The 16,497-nt window shown below is 42.9% G+C and overlaps 1 protein-coding gene across 5 annotated transcripts in view; it reads left to right on the forward strand.

The window, feature by feature from the left end:
• atp2b1a (ATPase plasma membrane Ca2+ transporting 1a) overlaps positions 1 to 13,549 on the forward strand; it is a 41,156-nt gene extending 27,607 nt beyond the window's left edge. For 3 of the 5 annotated variants that reach the window (XM_086202058.1, XM_086202057.1, XM_086202059.1), the window contains 13 exons: positions 75 to 289; positions 1,644 to 1,886; positions 1,974 to 2,215; positions 2,741 to 2,978; positions 3,642 to 3,821; positions 3,906 to 3,993; positions 4,100 to 4,206; positions 4,315 to 4,506; positions 4,981 to 5,194; positions 5,280 to 5,491; positions 5,788 to 5,895; positions 7,359 to 7,547; positions 11,269 to 13,549. In XM_086202058.1, the coding sequence (XP_086058184.1) occupies positions 75 to 289; positions 1,644 to 1,886; positions 1,974 to 2,215; positions 2,741 to 2,978; positions 3,642 to 3,821; positions 3,906 to 3,993; positions 4,100 to 4,206; positions 4,315 to 4,506; positions 4,981 to 5,194; positions 5,280 to 5,491; positions 5,788 to 5,895; positions 7,359 to 7,547; positions 11,269 to 11,667 (2,627 nt within the window). In that variant the 3' untranslated portion in view covers positions 11,668 to 13,549. Of the gene's footprint in view, positions 1 to 74; positions 290 to 1,643; positions 1,887 to 1,973; positions 2,216 to 2,740; positions 2,979 to 3,641; positions 3,822 to 3,905; positions 3,994 to 4,099; positions 4,207 to 4,314; positions 4,507 to 4,980; positions 5,195 to 5,279; positions 5,492 to 5,787; positions 5,896 to 7,358; positions 7,548 to 8,142; positions 8,324 to 11,268 lie in introns of all 5 variants that reach the window. The other 2 variants (XM_086202061.1, XM_086202060.1) reach the window with 2 other exon arrangements.
• Positions 13,550 to 16,497: the final 2,948 nt, after the last annotated feature.

Consider the following 16,497-nt stretch of genomic DNA (forward strand, 5'->3'; position numbering starts at 1 on the left):
ATGACGTGTTGGTTAATTATATACTTAGGCTCGTCTTCTGTCTGGTTTTCTTCCAATCCTCTCATTTCCTCCAGGGTTGGTGATGTCGGCCATCACTGTCATCATCCTGGTGGTGCTGTTTGTAGTGGACACCTTTTGGATCCAGAATCTACCCTGGATTAAGGAATGCACACCCATCTACATTCAGTTCTTTGTGAAATTCTTCATCATTGGCGTTACTGTTCTGGTGGTGGCTGTTCCTGAAGGCCTCCCACTCGCTGTGACCATCTCCCTGGCATACTCTGTCAAGGTAAATTCTCCTAGCCAAGTGACCTATGCTCAGTGCTGACCAGCTTATGCTTTAGCCTATTAAAACTAGCAGGCTGGGCTGTTAAGATGTAGAGACTTGGCTAACTGATATTAAGCCAAGCTTTGATCCCCTTTCCTTGAGTCATTAGCCAGCTGAGGGCTTTACCCAATCAGGAAGCTATTTATTTCAATCTTAAATCTTTGGCATATTTCTTTGTTCTAATTTTCGTTTTTAACAAGTTGGAGTTATGTTAAGCTCATAAAAAGGATGTATGCTCTCAGCTGATCGAAGAATTTCAGAACATAAACACTCGTCTCATTCATAAAAAAAAAATGGAATTTTTTGCTTTAAAGGTGAGAGAATTCTTGGTTTAAGCACTTTTCTCCCTTTCTAGTCACAAGTAGAGCTGACATTAGGGTTACGACCTCTTCAGATAAGGTAGTCCTGAGAATGATACAGGCTCCCTTTTCACCATTAGAGGAGCAAAATGTTCTGAATGACTGCATAGGGAAATTTTGGATGTTTTATATCTGTGTCTCCTGAGTGTTCCAAAGCTAAACTTAGTGCCCGGAGAGAGGATTTACAGGAAGACATTTCATTTGATGAGTGGGAAGATGCTTGCAAGGAAGCACAAACACAAACAGTAAATGCCCATCTTAAGCTTTTAAAACCTAATAGGCTGATGCACTCAAGAAAATATGCTTTGTTATGCTGTGGACAATTCAAGGGAACAGTTTTCTATTGTTTGGGAATGTCAAAGGATCCTCATAATGGGAGGGATCATGATTTTGCACAATTACCTTTAGTGCGCACGTCTGTCTTGTCATGGTTGTTACCCAAAAGAATATAACAAGGAAGAAAGAGAATCTTTTTAGATCTGTGTTTACAGGAAAAATGAATGATAGCACTATTATGTAGACTCAACTTAAATAGATCAAGTATTGGTAAATGGCGAATCGGACTGCATTAGGAAAAACACAGGTTCTATTGAATGAAAATAAGCTTGTTTTATTGAGTATTTTGAACAGACAATTTGTCTGAAAGAGTACTGGGTCAGTGGTGTCGAACTAATTTGATTGATGATGCCCCTCTACTAAGAGCAGGATGGAATCCTGCTCTTAGTAGAGTTTTTTTATTGACATTCTTGCGTGATCAAGTGATTCGTGATTACTACATTTAGGAGATAAGTGCTTTTGTCTTTTTAATTGTGGTGGATTTGTCTAATTTGTCTACTGGTTAATTTTGTTTCAGTCATGTTTGTTGAAAACCTAAAAAATGATGGTAACCCAGTTTCAAATTTCTCCCTGCTGACTGAATTTGGCTTTCATCGTTTATGTATTTTATCTTCTCACAGAAAATGATGAAAGACAATAACCTGGTACGTCACTTGGATGCCTGTGAAACTATGGGCAATGCTACAGCTATCTGCTCTGACAAGACTGGAACACTCACCATGAACCGCATGACGGTGGTACAGGCCTACATTGCCGAAAAACACTTCAGGAAGGTCCCTGAACCAGAGAACATCCCTTCTTCCATTTTAGACATGCTGATTCTGGGAATAGCAGTCAACTGCGCCTACACTACTAAAATCATGGTAGGCCCTGAGAAAAACTGTGTGACTCTACAATCACTATAAATAGTGGCTGAATGTACTTACCATTTTCACACCTTTTATCTTTAGCCTCCAGAGAAAGAAGGGGGCCTGCCTCGGCAGGTGGGCAACAAGACCGAATGTGCCTTGCTTGGATTTTCTAATGACCTGAAGCGCGACTACCAGATTATTCGCAACGAGATCCCAGAAGAGAAACTTTACAAAGTCTACACCTTCAACTCAGTCCGCAAGTCTATGAGCACTGTGTTGAAGATGGCTGATGGTAGCTACCGTATGTTCAGCAAAGGGGCTTCAGAAATCCTCCTCAAAAAGTAAGGCAACCATTTCTACATCTTTGGTAATGATTCTGCATATGTAGTTTTTTTTGTGTGGTTTATCTCCTTTTATGTTGATGTTTAATCACTTCTAACAAAATGTAGATTCATTTCTCCACTGAATTAAAGGTTATTCTGCCTTTTTTTTTTTTTTTTTTTTTTTTTTTTAATACTTGTTCCAGCTGGCCAGATTTTGTAGTAAATGATATGTCTTAAGCAGCTAAGGAGTTCAAGTGCATCCCACCCAAGCCCCTTACTTTGGGACTTAAAAACAGGCGCTGAGAAAATGAGCTGGTAACAACTCTGTAAGCCTCTTAAACCAAGCAGGCTTCTTTTTAACCCACAGAGGGCTTAGTGTGACTTCCGACGACTGAAACTCACCATTCACATGCTTTGTTTTCTCCTCTGCCCTTAATGTGTCATCTCATTATTTTGCACTGTTCTGTACCACCAATCCATCCCTCTTATTTCCTTTCCTCATGTGGATTCTTTGTTTTGTTTTGTTTTTCTTTCCAATGCCAGGTGCTATAAAATCCTGACAGCAAATGGTGAGCCAAAGGTATTCCGGCCACGAGATCGAGATGACATGGTAAAGAAAGTGATCGAGCCAATGGCCTCAGAGGGCCTGAGGACCATCTGCCTTGCATACAGAGATTTCTCCACCACTGAGGGCGAGCCTGACTGGGACAACGAAAACGATATCCTCACTGGACTGACTTGTATCTGTGTGGTGGGCATCGAAGACCCCGTGAGACCCGAGGTTAGTGGCTTACGCACGTTAGTTAGTTAGTTAGTTAGTACATTACTGAAAGTGAGCGGACACAAATTATGTGATGATGAGTTTGAAGACAGGTGGCAGGCAGCAGCACCAAGACTGGCTTAAAAGGCAGAATATTGATGGTCCACCCGATGCAAAGGTGCACTTCAGATAGATCACTTCACACCATTCAGTTAAGCAGGTGTATGCTACTTGATCGAGATACTGCACCATCCTATATCAGTGGTATGATTTGTGTTAACATCCAGCAGTTCATTGAGTAGCCTGCTGCATTTGACTAGGCACGCTAGCTTTAGCTAAAGCAATAAAGTACAATGTGAAGTGATTCTTCTCAAAAATTGGCACTGATTTGACACCGGGACGAGCCTGTATTGCAGTCAGAATATGGAGAAAGAATTTAGCATGCAAGCTACTCCATTTTCTTCATTATATTTGCATCTTATTTGATTTGCAAGAAAAAACAGATTTCACTAAAGGCTACTAAGATGTTAATTGTTGGTGGGCTCAGCACTATTGATGCCTTCTCACTTCAGGGAGTTATTGGATTTAATGATAGTTACAGCCTAGATGAACTTGAATTTTGATAACCCAAGTGAAATGTAAACATGCATTTCTTCCATCAATGTGTTTCCGCTTTTCCTTCAGGTCCCAGATGCTATCAGGAAATGCCAGCGTGCTGGCATCACAGTGCGGATGGTGACTGGGGACAACATTAATACAGCTCGAGCCATTGCCTCCAAGTGCGGCATCCTACAGGCTGGAGACGACTTCCTGTGCCTGGAGGGAAAAGAGTTCAACCGAAGGATACGCAATGAAAAAGGAGAGGTGGGTGGCACTTCAACATTCTACCTCAGATACTGTTGAAAAGGCTCTTTGGGGTTATATCATTTTTTGGTTTCATATTTCTAGATTGAACAGGAACGTATTGACAAGATCTGGCCCAAACTACGAGTACTGGCTCGGTCGTCCCCCACAGACAAACACACTTTAGTCAAAGGTACTTTGTTTTTTGGATTGGGAGAAGAAATGGTACAAACTTGGTTGTCTCGAGTTTGTCAGGTCAGGGTTCAGCTGTTTAAATATTCAATGTTTGACTTTGTCAGGTATTATTGACAGCACAGTGGCTGAACAGAGACAAGTCGTAGCAGTGACAGGAGATGGAACAAACGACGGTCCCGCCTTGAAGAAAGCTGATGTCGGCTTCGCCATGGTGAGTCTGTGTTTACTCTTTACTGCCTTGAAACCTTAAGCTAACACAGGTGACTTTAAACCAGCAGCACCCTGATCCACTGAAATGCGATCATGCCTTTGTCTCTAGGGTATCGCTGGCACAGACGTAGCCAAGGAGGCCTCTGACATCATTCTGACTGACGACAACTTCTCCAGCATTGTCAAAGCTGTCATGTGGGGACGTAACGTCTACGACAGCATCTCCAAGTTCCTCCAGTTTCAGCTCACTGTCAACGTGGTGGCAGTCATCGTAGCTTTTACCGGAGCCTGCATCACACAGGTTGGCATCAACAGAGACCACCATCAACTATAAATCTGCGGGGAAACGCAGTGTCCAATATCATTTTGAAAGTATGGAAACAGCTGTACTACTCTTTCAAATTTACAGTATTCTGTTTTAATGGCCTATTCATTAGGCATCTGTGAAAGTTTTTAATCATATCATTTGATTTTTAACCCTTTGTTCATCTTGTTTTAACCTTTGTGTAATGTTTAATAGATTTTCCAGCCCTAGATGTCTGTAATATCACCTTTTGTGCATTCAACTTAATTTATTTTGACTACATGTCGACACAGAAACAATCCCCTGCTTTCATATTGCCACAAAAACTTCATGTAATTTTACATTTCTAACAGATTATCAGAATATCTTGGGTCTTAAGTGTGACAGTGTTAGGAGTGGTTAGGTTGTTTTTGATTTCCTACGCGCTTCCTCCTCCTCAGTCTAATATGGTGCCCCTCTCTCTTCCCTCAGGACTCTCCGCTGAAAGCTGTACAGATGTTATGGGTCAACCTGATTATGGACACCTTTGCTTCTCTAGCACTGGCCACCGAGCCCCCCACAGAAGCCCTGCTGCTAAGGAAACCATACGGTCGCAACAAGCCTCTTATTTCTCGCACCATGATGAAGAACATTTTAGGCCAGGGAGTGTATCAGCTAATCATCATCTTCACGCTGCTTTTTGCCGGTCAGTACTTACATTACATTTGAAAGTGTACATTTTTGAATGTGTGTCCCCCTCAGTGTATTCAAAAAATTGTCCCCCTCTGTAGGGGAGAAGTTGTTCGACATTGACAGCGGCAGGAACGCACCCCTCCATGCCCCGCCTTCTGAACACTACACCATTGTCTTCAATACTTTCGTAATGATGCAGCTTTTCAACGAGATCAACGCCCGCAAGATCCACGGGGAAAGGAATGTCTTCGATGGCATCTTCAACAACCCCATCTTCTGTACCATTGTCTTTGGTACCTTCATTATCCAGGTGAAATACAGTTGTTGTTTTTGTGTTGTTGCACTTCTCAAAATCAAATTTTCTTCCATTGCGCTTGAGAATCAGGCATCTTCTCAAGGGAGTTGACGCCATCTTGACATCATACAGGGCTCTAGATTTGGATGACTTGTGTGCACATAACAGATGTCCATCCTAATTCAATGAAGCAAATATAAACTGAAGTTGAATTTTGATGTGCAAAGAAATGAAAAACCTAAGAGACTTGAACTGCTGGATGTAAAAGTTGCTCTGTAATCATCTCCGCCTCTCACTTCCTGCTCCTCTAGATCATCATAGTGCAGTTTGGAGGGAAACCTTTCAGCTGCGTGGCTCTGACTATTGACCAGTGGCTGTGGTGCACTTTCTTAGGCTTTGGCTCTCTACTGTGGGGACAGGTAAGACCTCACCTGATGCTACAGCCTTCACTTTCGATGTCCTCTAGAAGAGAAATATAACATGACACTGCCCCCCTGTGTTGGAATTGGCTCAGTGGGTGTCTCATAGTAACATGCTTGAGTAAAAGTATACTTGTGTCTTAGGAACCATCAGCCTTAAGTTGTTAAAAAATAATAATGAAAAAATAATTTAGTTACACTGCAAGGCACAAAACAGCTTGTTTTTTCCAAACTGGCTGGTGGATCATATTTCTAAAGAAATTTGACTTTGCATGTTAAAAGCGCTTGTTAGTGCGTAGTTAGGGTGAGTGATAATTTTCTCCATTGTCAGGAATTTTTAGGCTTTTGGTCTTGGTTTAAATGATTGAATTATTACTGACACACATCTTCATTTGTGGTTGGGATATTTGTAATTCTTTCCTGCGAGTAACAAACGAATACATTCAGAATAATACCACTTTAATAAATGATAAGATCCAGATAATGTGAAGGCTTTTAGAAGCTAGGGATTATCTCATTTCTGCGTGCGTTTATGTGGTTTATTTGATAGTACACCTGATGTTTGCAACATGATATCACTCTGAATCAACTGATTGCAACACAAGTGTCAGCTTTGTGGCTGCAGTTATCACTGGTGTCAAATGCTCAACAAACCCAACTGTGTAAACCATAAACTAGACACTGTAAAATTCTCCTTGAGGTCGCGTTGTAATTATGGCGGCCACATTCACAGACCTTGAACAAGCTACCCCACGTCACCTGGACTTTTTCCAGCAAATGTGCAGGGAGCTGGGGAGAGAAGTTAAAGATGGGTCATTCGTATTTTCCACATTTACCACATTTAAGTGAACGAGAACTAGCTGAAAATTCACAAACTGCAAAAAAAAAGAAGAAGCCTGGTTTTAATTAATAATGAAAGATGACAGATGGATGCTGATTCATTTTGAATAAACAAGTTTGGCTGGAGTGTCCAGACCTATTCAAGAGTTTAGTAATGTCGCTTTCTGCTCTCATCAGGTCAGGAAAATATCACTGCCGGCATTATTTCTCCCGCCGCTCAACAGGGCAGCATTGAGTGCATGCAAAAGAAAGGTCCTGGTGCGTGATATAAATAATCTGCTTTAGGGCTAATTACTAATGTTGGCTTATGTTGGTAGAAGCCGACATGCTGAAATATTTTAGTAACGGTGCTTACACAACACCGTTGCAGTTCTTCATTGTGTAACATGCGGAAATTTAATTCACAGTAGATGACAAAAACGTAACACAGCCTAACAGACATCACTCCAACAAGTACAACAAGAAGGTGTCGGTAAAATAAGGAAGTACAAGTTGGTTTTGATCCATAAATCTGTCATTTCCTCTGCTTAATATTACAGGCGTGCCCACAAAATGATCCTCAGTCTTTGAAGGAGAATCAACACAAGTCGGTGTTTCTCATCCAAATCCCTCCTGTCTCGTAGGTAATCTCTTCGATACCCACCAGTCGCTTAAAATTCTTGAAGACGGCAGGCCATGGTACCCAGAAAGAGGAGATCCCGGACGAGGAGCTGGAAGAGCTGGAGGACATGGATGAGATCGACCACGCTGAGCGGGAGCTTCGCCGTGGCCAGATCCTCTGGTTCCGAGGCCTCAATCGTATCCAGACTCAGGTAACAATCTACAGACATCCCTGTGCGCTGCCAACACCACACCTGACACCAAGGGAAGCAAAAGCCATAAACCCTTTTAACTCTCTATTGCTCTTCCAGCTTAAAATCTGTTTTGTTCTTTCTACCGGCATTCGTTAAGAATTGCTTGTGGCCTAAAAACAAAAGCCCTTTCTCTAATTGTTCTGTTCTGCTTCTGAGCTAAAGCAGGTTCCTATGCCTATTTCTGAACCTGTCTGCTAAAACACAATTAGTTTGAAGGTACTGATGAGAACAAAATGGATTGGACGGAAAGTGCGATAGACCCACTGTATTTTCAAAGAACATTGGCATGACTCTAGCTGGATTCGGCAGAGAAAAGAGTGAAAGTGAGGTCAGATTTTGGAGCTGAGCTCCGTCCGATCAGTGCCTTTAAACCCAACTACCCCCCCTTTTCCTCTCTCTTTAACTATAATACCTAAATCCAATTTCCAAGTGACATTTTTCTATGGTTACTGGTGCCTTTTCTTTATTTTTTCTCTCTTTTCTCTCTCCTCTGGCTGTTTTGTGTTATTTTTCCTCTGGGCTTTCTCCTGTCACGCTGTCTGATTCTTTGCAGATGGATGTAGTGAGTGCGTTCCAGAGTGGAACTTCCTTTCAGGGGGCTCTAAGGCGGCAGGCCTCCAACTCCAGCCAACAACAGCACGATGTAACCAATGTTTCTAGCCCTACACATGTAGCCTTTTCTACTACTACCACTACTGCCACTGCCGCCAACACCGCTTCTACCACTGTGGGGTGTGAGTGCGTGTTCTCCTCTAGTGCATGAGACTTTTTTTTATATATATATCTCCTCTGTTCTTCTAACATCTTCCTCCTCCACTCTCTTCTCGCCTAACGTTGACACTTTGACTCTCTCATGCTTCTCCAAATGTTTCCTCTGTTTTTTTCTTCAAAACAAAACATGTGACACCAAAAATACCACATCTTCCATATTGCTTCGATAACACTGCTGTATATACATGTACCCTGTAACCAGGTCGCTTCTAGCGTCAAGGTGTTTTTCTCTGTGTCATCATGTTTTTCTGTTCTGCTTCTGCTTTGGTCTCAAACACGGAGAGAGATTTTACTGTTAACATGGCCGGGAGGGGATGATGTGCATTTACTATTTGACCATTATGATATTCTGAATTGACAGTCACCAGGTTTGTCTGCAGCTGCCTGAGTCTGCTGTGTGCCCCCTGTAGCACTCATGGGTCTGTGTCGCAGCTCTCTAGTTCCTAGTCGCGTAAATGTTTTGAGTATATGCCCATGGTCACGGCCTAAAACGATAGCAACCAACCATGACGTGGACCTGAGAGAAACTCCATCAGTGTCAGTGGGTTCCTTGTCAATAATGACGTTCTATCCTCAGGCCGTGGAATAGCGGCATCCTGTCAGTGAGCATTCTTCACCATCCAGGTTCCCTCGTCTCTTAAGTCGGTGGGATGTTTGGAGGGGTTTTTAGCTCGATGCCTGAAATAAATGTTTTCACAATCGGTGTTGTTTGACCAGGAACCCTGCAGATCTCATTACATATGTCATCACAAGCGCGGGGCGGTATGAGGGCATAAACCCGCTCAGGCTGTACTGCACACACCTCGTCACACGCAGCACCGAAAGGTGACACGTTTTCACTCCAAAATGTAGTTTTGCTACTTAGTTTACAGCAAATGAGAGCAGGAGACGGCATCACTCAGTCTGAGACATGCCTGGCTCCTCTGTAGAATTATAGACTCATGTCCAATATCAAAGTTCCATTGGCCTTTGTTGGAGGGAGTTGAAGGCAATGCTAACCTCCAGGTTGGCCAGCAGGACCACACCGTCCCTGCGATACTCCGTTGCATTGAGAAGGAGTAAAAGAAGGCAGGGAAGGACTCCGGTGAGATAGAAGCAGGAGTGCGTCGGTGTGTTAGGACGCATAGTTTGGTAGCTCCAGCAGGCAGTAATCCATTCAGAGTGGACTATTAGTGAAAATGCAGCTGTTAAATGATGTGTATCAGCTTTCATGTAGGTCTTTCCTCTTGGACCGTGCCCTTACAAGGACCGAGCGCCCTTTGACAATGACTCTCTCTCTTACAGATCTTCCCAGGCCGACCATCTGACCTGCAGAGCAATATAAATGTCTAACAGATGTCACCAGAATAGCTTAATGGAATAAATGACTGTATGCATGTAAGCACGGGGGACTTTCCCAGACGGATGCAGAATGACACATTGATTCAGTGTTTCTGTTTTTCCCTGGTGGTGTGTAATACTTTGAAATGCTTCAGCGCTGCACAGGTCCCGGATCCCCAGACTTACCTGCTTAACCCAACTTTCCTTTCAGGTGGAGCCACTTCTTCTTCTGTCATGAGTACTTGTTGTGTTGGCAGTGTGTCCACCCATGGTTGGCACAGTGAGCCACTGAGACTGAATACCACTGACTCCCACCCCCCTCCCCCTCCCCCTCCCCTCCCACGTATTCTTCTTTAGATTCTGTGAAATGTGTCATGGGCTATACTCAAAGGTTTACTACCGTTGAGCACAAGGTAGCGCCGCGCTCTGCATGGTTTCAAAGTCTCTGGTCTCGTTTGTGGGTTTTCTCTCTTTGTGGTGTTTCTGACATGTAAACCAGCTTGTAGACCTGCTTGGCTGCTGCAGCTTCTTTGTTTTGTTTTACTCCACAAACATGAGCTATAACTGACCACCCCCCTCCCCTCTGTCTTTTTTTGATTCTCTTCTGTCTCTCTCTCTCTCTCTACTTCTGTCTTACTCTGTCTTTTCTGAGCATGTCCAACAACAGTATACTCTTATGTCCAGTCTCTCGCTCTCTCTCTCTCTCTCTCTCTCGCCCTCTCCCCCCCCCCCCTCTCTCTGTCTCTATCTCTCTCTGGGTGAGTTCTTGTCTCAAGAACAGCTTCCCCTTGTCCCTCGGGTCCCGTTTGCATTTTGATTAATCAGACAGGGGCCATTACCAAGTGTTCAGTGTGTGTACTACCACCACGTACTTACACACATTGCATTGGTTTGGACTGGTTTGAGCCCCCCCCCCCCCCCCCCCCGCTGTGGAGACACCAGTGCAATTCTGAGTATGAACATTGGACACCAGTTTTACGCCACTCAGTCGAGGAGCTCCTGTCTAGCGCCTCTGCTCGTAGCGTCCATCCCGTCTACAGACACACAGTTTAGACGTCAACTTTCCTCTCAAGGTCCCAACCTTTTCACAGATCTCCTTTTTTTCCCACTCTTCCAGTAAAACATCTTTATTATTTATGAGTCCACAAGAGGACAAAACAGGACAACCTATATTTATGTGATGAGAACACCAACATCTGGCTGTCAAAGCAGAATCAGTGTCACGTGGTACAGCCCCCCCCCCCCCCACACACACACACACACACTTTTGAATATAATTTCCATTTTGTCAAAATTTGAATATGAATTTATAGAATGCTTATTGACGGAGCTGGTGAAGGTTTAGCATCAACGCTGGTGGTGTTTGTGAGGCGCCGGGCGCAGACGAGCGCCTAGACTAGATGTAGAGTCAGACCTGTCCGTGTCTCTGAGCCCCCCCACTGATAACTGAGTTGTCCCTAAAACTCACCTCTTTGTTATCTGTGGTGTCATCATCCAGGTGTGACAATACAAAGACACCCTCACCATTACCACATGTGACTAAACCTGTCCCTCCCCCGCTCTCTGTCCCCCCTCCCCCTCCCTCCAGATCCGGGTGGTGAATGCATTCCGCAGCTCCATCTCCCTCTATGAGGGGCTGGAGAAGCCCGAGTCACGAACATCCATCCACAACTTCATGACCCACCCTGAGTTTCGGATAGAGGACTCTGAGCCCCATATTCCCCTCATAGACGACACGGACGCGGAGGACGACGCTCCCACCAAACGCAATTCAGCAAGCCCCCGCAATGCCACGCCCACACCGCCCTCGCCTTCACCCTCACCCGTCACCGCCGCTCCCACCACCACCACCACGCAGCTCTCTCCCTCCCCCAACCAGAACAATAACGCTGTGGAGAGCAGTAACCACCTCCTCCCAGAGGGTACCAAATCAGGAACCCCCTCGGTCCCGGGGAGCCCCCTACACAGCCTGGAAACCTCCCTTTGATCAGACCGCCACACCACACGGCACCACCACTTTTCTACCTGCCACCAAGGAGCTCAAAGTCAGACAAGTGAGGGACACTTGGAGAGGTGAGGCGAGCTCGGCGCTGGCTGGACTGGAACAGCAAACATTCAGAGGATTGTACGGCTTGGTGTGGATGCTTGGTCTTCGTTCTGTTTGGTTCTTCATACCCCGCCGCGACACAAGGACTCCACCCCTTCCTCCTTGGTAACTTTTATTTTTCTCGGTAAACAAGGGGTGATCATAAACTCAGATTGAAAGTGACCTGTTTTTATTATTCTATTATTATTATTATTATTATTATTTGAACAGAGAAGGGGAGGCGCTCCTCCTGGCTTGAAGATCGTCTGTATGAATTCTGAAAGGAACCTTTTAGCTTCTCTTTTATCTGAATGGTGTTGTATATTTAGCTCTTTGGCCCTTTTGCTCATTCAAAACTTCTTTCTGCTCCATTGGCTGTTAATATTTTTTGAGTTATTTATGTTTTTGTTTTTTTTTTTGGAAAAAGCAGGTCTGTTTACAAAGTTTGTAGATACTTTTTTTCTGTTTGTAGGCAAAAGAGCTTCCTGATGTATGATGCAGAAAAGTGGGACAGACTAAAAAAAAAAACAAAAAGAACGAGAGGATTATTTCAGATACTGCTGTATTTTCAGGAAAAAAAGGGTGTTTCTATTGAAACTTAAGTATTTTTGCCTGCAAGTTTTATTTGTTATATATTTGTAGATAAATATAGAAACTTCTAGCCAAACTGATAAACACTAAGTCTTGTATAGAAGAGAGGGCCGACAGGCAAGGTGTTTTTCACAGGAGAAAAGGGGGGTGGGGTGGGGGGTGGGGGGGTTGGGCCTCTGTCCACTAACATCGCTTATAAATATTTACTTCTACCATTTCTTGATAGTTTTCATGTGCACAAAAACCTTCTGGAGTTCTGGATACTCTTATTTTTTATTTTTTCCCATTCATTCTGTTGTGTTCAAGGATTTCCACATGTTGAAAGGTTCTGTCTTTTTTCTTTTTTTTTTTTTAAATCAGCGGCCCGTGTTTAGCCGGCATCTCCGAGTCTTGCCGAACATTGGACCGGGGGGGGGGGGAGGAGGGGCCACAAACCAAAACTAGTCTTACCTCAATCGACCGTCACTTGCAGGAGGAAACGCAACTTCGTGATCACAAAGCAGACAAACGGACGCATGGAAGTAGCTTCACCCGTGGGTGTTGGACGAGCGAATTCAGTTGTTTTGACACAAATCCGCGCTGTATTCCTAATTAATTAGCCAATTTTTTTTCTCAATCAGACTAATTATGAATGTGCCTTGGCTACAATAATCATTTAGTAATAATAATCATCACCTGTTGCTCCCACAAATATTTTTACTTCAAATTCACTTCAGGACTCATTTCCTCCCACTAGATGCTTGATAAATACGGGCTTTTTGTCCTTTTTTTTTTTTCTAATTAGTGTATTTAATTTTTTGGGGCTTTTTTTTTTTTTTTTTAACAAAACATTAGACTCCCTGCCAATGTACAATATTGATATTTTTGTTTACTCAGGCATAGAAAAAAAAGTATTTAATTTAAAAAGGAATATTAAAACTTCAAACTTGTGTGTATCTAGGTAGAATTCAAACGTCTTGGTCAAAAAGCAAGTGGATTTATTTTCATATTTCATTCTTTATCTTCAAAGAACGTGCTTTAGGACAACTTCATTTTACTCTTCCGAGTTCTGGTTTGATATTTTGAAAATTTGAAGAAAAAAACAAAACAAAAAACACAACAAAAACGTCCAAAACCAGAGGATTAAAGAGAAAAAAAAAAAAAAAAAAGCTGCTTGTTTTTTTTCTTTAATCCTGTCCATAAAACTCCTTTTCTCCATGAAAAAAAATGTCGCTGCAGTTAATTTGTAAAGTATTTTTGACACCTGATGTACTGGAAAAACTAAAGAATTGGACGTGCGTTTTTCAAGAATAAACACTAGGCTTACACTGGGATCTATCTGCACAGGGTACTTTATTTCCTAGCGTTCCTTGGGGGACAAGAATTTTGATACAAATCATTAAAAAAAAAAAGTGTACCTTTGTATTTTTATGACAAGAAAAACCGATGATACCTTTCATCATTCTCAACTCAATTTTGGATGATTTGACACCAATCACCTTATACAGGGACAGTTTTGGCCACTACAAAAAAAAAGGAAAAAAAAAAAAGGGGGGGGGGTGTTGTTCTGGAATATTTCATCTCAGGGTGCAAATGGTGTGAAAGAGAACAGGCCTCTTTTATTTGGTTTGTTTATTACCGCACTTGATTAAATGTTCGGGGACGGTGCTTGTCAACCACACAGGATGACTCGGGCAGCTGGCTGCAGATTCTTCCTGCAGCCTTCTGGCCGTCTTCACATGAAGGGCCGTGGACGGGGGGGGGGGGGGGGGGGGGTGGCTGGGGTGGGGGGTGGGGGTACAGGACAGGAGTGGAAACATTGAATAAAGTTCTCTGAGGAAATTGTCTTGTTTTCCTTGTTTTACAGACGACGACAAAAAAATAGCAGCTAGGATCAGTGAGAGATTGCAAAGAATCCATACGAGGAGTTTGTTCTGTAGCTTCTTCCTGTAACGGGAAAGAATGTTTTTCCATCTGTTTTATGGATTATTATTTTTTTATCTTTTAACATTTGGAAATAAAAAGTACTTCATGTCTGTTTATCTTGAGCATTTTAAATGGATATCGTGATTGGATTTACATTTGAAACTTGTCGAGTAATGTGTATGGTTTTTAAAAATAAAAAATGTATTTAGCCTATCTGCAGGGCCATGTTCTTCTTTTATCAAGCGGCGTTTGTTGGATTTAGGAATTACGGGATTCACGCAGCCTGGACAAACCTGGAGAAGTGTGATGATTATAAATTCAAGGCCTTGAAAAGTTTTCCCAAAAAAAATTGTAGGAAAAAACAAAAACAGAAAATATTTGAAAATTCGTTTTTGAGATGGATTTCTATTTGAACACGTTTTTAAGATTCGGAAAGTTTTCCTCTAAATTGTGGAAAAGTTATGAAACGTGTATGAACTCTTGATCCTCTGTGAGGGGAAGAAAGCTGCTTTCCAGCGGTGGTGCAACCGTCCGATTATTACGAATGCTCAGATTATCTGAATTACAGCTCTAAACATCCACAATGGCCTACAGTCTCCTCTCTACGCTACGACTTAACCAGGGTTTGTCTTGATATAATCAGATTATAAAAACTAACTATAATCTTTAAACATGCTCCAACGTTTGATAAAATCTTAGTCGTACGAGTTGATTTCACTATTTTGTACAGGAATAATGAAACAAAGCAGCGCTGTAGTTCAGCTGGTCTGACTTGGTGAAACACTGGTTCTGCAGCGCATGGAAGGCCCAAAACAACTAGAATAAAACCGAAAGGGTAACGCAGAAAACGGTCAGAATGAGCAGGAGGCTACAAGAAGGATTACAGGAATTTGTGTGTTTAATGTGTGGAAAAGAAGACGAAGCTCAGGTGATCGGAGACGTTGGGCCAGGTTTTGGGTTTTTTTTGTAAACCAGAGCCGGCGTGTGGTGTGTTCCTGTCCTGTAGGGTTGTTTTTTTTTCCCCCAGCATGGTTGTCATTAGTCTTGTGTGTGTGTGTGTGTGTGTGTGTGTGTGTGTGTGAGAGATGATGATGATGATGTTTGATCAGTGTGTGTGTGTGTGTGTCTTGATTTAACCAAATGTTGAAAAAACAAAAAGCATTATTTGCATATTTGCACACACAACACTCCTGTTGTTTATCAGTGATCAGGTCTCAGAATGAGGAAGGTATTCTGGTCCTGGAGGACCCTGAGGTGCTCCCAGGATGCTGTATAATCCCTCCAACCGATCCTACCTGCCAGCTGGATGTGCTGGGAGTCATCCTTAACTTTGACAGTGTTTTGAAATGTTTTTGGAAACAAAAGAGTAAGTTTGAAACTCAAATTTTTGTAGTTGATGATTCAAAACTTTCACTGAAGTAAAAAAATTATACAAAGCATTCTTACGTGTAACAAATCTGTTTTATTATCATATCTAATCTTACATAATTTCATTAGCTGTAATTCCCTCGTGTGACATTTCTGCTGTTGCCATAGAAGGTTAGAAGGAATGTCTACGGGCAAGTTTTCGTCTGAGGCACACATGCATCAGTCAGAGGAGGCTGTGTTTAGTTTGCCATCGTTCTCTCTGCTGATAAAAGTACTTTACCGCTTTTATACAGAAGAGAAGCAGGTGTCAGATGGAAAAGTGTGCTTTTAAAAATATCCCGAGACAGGTGAGGATTAGATGGACACAAGGAACGGCTTTCTTTTGCCTGAGTTTTATTAAATTCAAACATGAAATAAGAGGCATAAATACACCTTAGTAATCTTTTTTTTTTTTTTTTTTGCTACGTGAAAATTGGGGCTGGCCTCACAGCAAGAAGGTTTCGGGTTTGAGTCCCGGCTCGGGCGTGGGATCTCTCTGTGTGGAGTCTCCATGTTCTCCCCGTGCCTGCGTGGGTTCTCTCTGGTACTCCAGCTTCCTCCCTCAGTCCAAAGACATCAAGAGGGGACGAGGCTGATTGATACTCTAAATTGACCGTAGGTGTGACTGTGAGTGTGAATGGTTGTTAGTCTCTGTATGTTGGCCCTGCGATGGACTGGCGACCTGTCCAGGGTGAACCCCGCCTGTCGTCCGTAGATGCTGGGATAGGCTCCAGCCCCCCCGCGACCCTAACTAGTAAGGAATAAGCGGAAGATGACGATGACGTGAAAATTGGTAATTACTAGTTAATTGTTTTCCTGGCAAAGTGA

Source organism: Aulostomus chinensis, chromosome 4 (assembly GCF_037954235.1).
Source record: "Aulostomus chinensis isolate RoL2024-O1b breed Wild chromosome 4, RoL_Achi_v1.0, whole genome shotgun sequence".
NCBI classification, from domain to species: Eukaryota; Metazoa; Chordata; class Actinopteri; order Syngnathiformes; family Aulostomidae; genus Aulostomus; species Aulostomus chinensis.